The 2788-nt window shown below is 35.5% G+C and overlaps 1 protein-coding gene across 1 annotated transcript; it reads left to right on the top strand.

Moving 5' to 3' along the window:
* On the top strand, nucleotides 1-2565 carry LOC125898629 (olfactory receptor 1-like). The gene is given in 3 exon segments (XM_049592471.1): nucleotides 1-19; nucleotides 792-1749; nucleotides 2514-2565. Coding segments are annotated over 3 exon segments (1029 nt in total).
* The last annotated feature ends 223 nt before the right edge of the window (nucleotides 2566-2788 follow it).

The following is a 2788-nucleotide window of genomic DNA, read 5'->3' on the forward strand; positions in this document are numbered from 1 at the left end:
ATGAGCGCAGTGCAAAGTGGTGGGGATGAGCTAGCCAGTGTGAGATACACATGCACACAAGGGACCAGCTTACCACTACATACCAGAGAAAAGCTCGCACTACAACACACACACAGGGAGCATGACTGTTTTTTTGCTCAGGATCCTATTACTCCACTATATCTTTACATAGCAAATGGTGCTTTAGTGGTACAGTAATGCTCTGAATGTCAGAACCTTTAAGGCCTTAACTACTCTGGTCAAGCAGTGATGATGGATATAATCTTTACGATTTTAAATCCCTGCTTTAAGCTTTCTGGTTTGAAGGTGCTAAAAAGGGACTTAAATAAAGGGACCTAAATACTATAGCATTTTACCACAAACTTAATGGTTTATCTTAGGTTTATCCTTTTTTGTAGTAAATCATTGATTATGCTTTATAATTTCTGCCGTTCACTGTAATATTGTTCTGTTTTAAATTGTGCCATAAACTGAAAATTCAGTATCCTGGTGACAACAGATGATTGCATCAGCACACCAATGACATAAACCTCCAGACAGTTACACACCGAATGACCATGTGATGCAGCCAAGTGCATTTCTACTCTCTTGTAATAAAAGTTACAAATGTCAGGTCTCTCACAGTACAGCTTACAGTAGGCCTACAGCACTGCACACTTGATGTTGTCTGAGGTGAGGTTGATTTAAAAAATGCCTACCAAACAACTGTGTCATCAGTCTTTATATATACTGTTATTTTCTCTCTGGTCATCTAGGGAAACAGATACTCAAAATGACCCCAGCAGAGAAAGCTGCCACCATATCTAATGCCACATTTGTTCGTCCTGCAAAATTCTATCTCAGTGGGTTTTCTAACGTCCCTCATGTGAAGTATTTCTACGTCTTCTTGTGTTTTGTTTATATAATGACTGTTCTTGGGAATAGCCTCCTCCTCTCAGTTATCTACCTGGTGAAGACTCTTCATACTCCTAAATACATGATTGTGTTTAACCTGGCTTTGACAGATTTGTGTGGGAGCACTGCTCTCATCCCAAAACTCTTAGACACATTTTTGTTTGACAGGAGATACATTGTCTATGAGGCCTGCTTAAGTTATATGTTCTTTGTTTTATTCTTTGCCAGTATGCAGTCATGGACACTTGTCACAATGGCATATGACAGATTCATAGCAATTTGTTTCCCTTTAAGGTACCATAGTATTGTGACTAAACCGGCTATTGCTGCAATGCTGCTGTTTACGTGGGTGTGTTTATCGAGCCTAGTAGGATTTACTGTTGGGCTTATTAATCGTCTCTCCTTCTGTAGATCTTTAGTGGTAAAGAGCTTTTTTTGTGATCATGGACCAGTATACCGTCTGGCCTGTAATGACACTTCTTTAAATTACATAATGGCACATGTTGCTTTCATAGTAGCCCTCTGTATTCCACTTGTTTTGATAGCATTGACATATGTTTGCATTTCCATAGCACTGATCAGGATTGCATCAGGAGAGGAACGACTCAAAGCATTTAAAACTTGTATTTCTCACCTGATTCTTGTTGCTATTTTTTATGTACCATTGATAAGCACCAACATAGCGACAGTAGCCTCCTACATCCATCCTAATACCAGGATCATAAACTCCACTCTGACACACACCATACCAGCTTTGCTTAATCCTATAATATACTCTTTTAAGTCAGAAGAAGTGCTGAACTCAATCAAGAAGCTTTACAAAAGAAGTATGATTAGCAACACAACCAAAAAATGGTGAAGTCCTTTTCGATGCTTTAATGACATATTAACAAGTGTTTTGTTTTTTATACTGTATATTTTCAGCACTGGCCTCTTACTTATGGGCACTATAATTTTACTTTAAGAAACTGTTATCATGTGGTATCTTATCATTTACTGTAATTTGCTATAATATGATTACATTATATATTTTACTACAGTAGTATAACTGTAATAATGATCCCATAACCAAAATGAAATTTTGATATAGTTATGAAATAATTTTAGTTTGTCATGAATTGTTTTGACAGTCCGCTCCTCAACATTACTATTATTTGGGACAAAGATGCATTATATTTGTTTACAGTTGTCTCAAAAATTTGAAAATTGCACTAATTTCAAAATGTGCTCCAAGTTGCAGCTCTTATAGAGTCATTTGTTTACTTTTTTTTATACCTAAGTGTCCTTGTTTTGAGTTTGATCTTGATTTTGATCAGAGTTACAGTGATTCATTGATTAATTGACTAGTCAATCAACAGAAAATTAATCGGCAACTATTCTGATCGGTTAATTGTTTTTCAAGCAAAAATGCCAAATATTGTCTAGTTCCAGCTTCTCAGTTCTGAGGATTAAAGTCTTTTTTGTGATATATGATAACAAACTGAATGTTTTTTTTTTTTGGTTTGATTGTTGGTTGAATGAAACAACAAATATGAATGCATCTGGATGGGCTGCTTTGTGAATTTTTTTTTTTTTTTTTTTTTTTTTTTTTTTTTTTACAATTGTTTGACATTTCACAGACAAAAAATTCAGTGGGTTAATGGAGAAAATAATAAGCAAATTAATCAATAAGGGAAAGCACTGTTACAGTCTTTCAAGGTTGAAATCAAGATGTGGTGTGTACATATACAACACATAACCAGGACACTCAACCGGGACATTAGGGTCCATATTAGCGCACTCTAATGTAGCACTGTAAAATCAACTTGAATCACAGTTCATCATTCAATAAACTGCCCAATTTTTCAATATCTAATATTATTAATACACAACTGAACATACTGGTCACACCCAA

The sequence above is a fragment of the Epinephelus fuscoguttatus genome, linkage group LG12 (assembly GCF_011397635.1).
Source record: "Epinephelus fuscoguttatus linkage group LG12, E.fuscoguttatus.final_Chr_v1".
Classification (NCBI taxonomy): Eukaryota; Metazoa; Chordata; class Actinopteri; order Perciformes; family Serranidae; genus Epinephelus; species Epinephelus fuscoguttatus.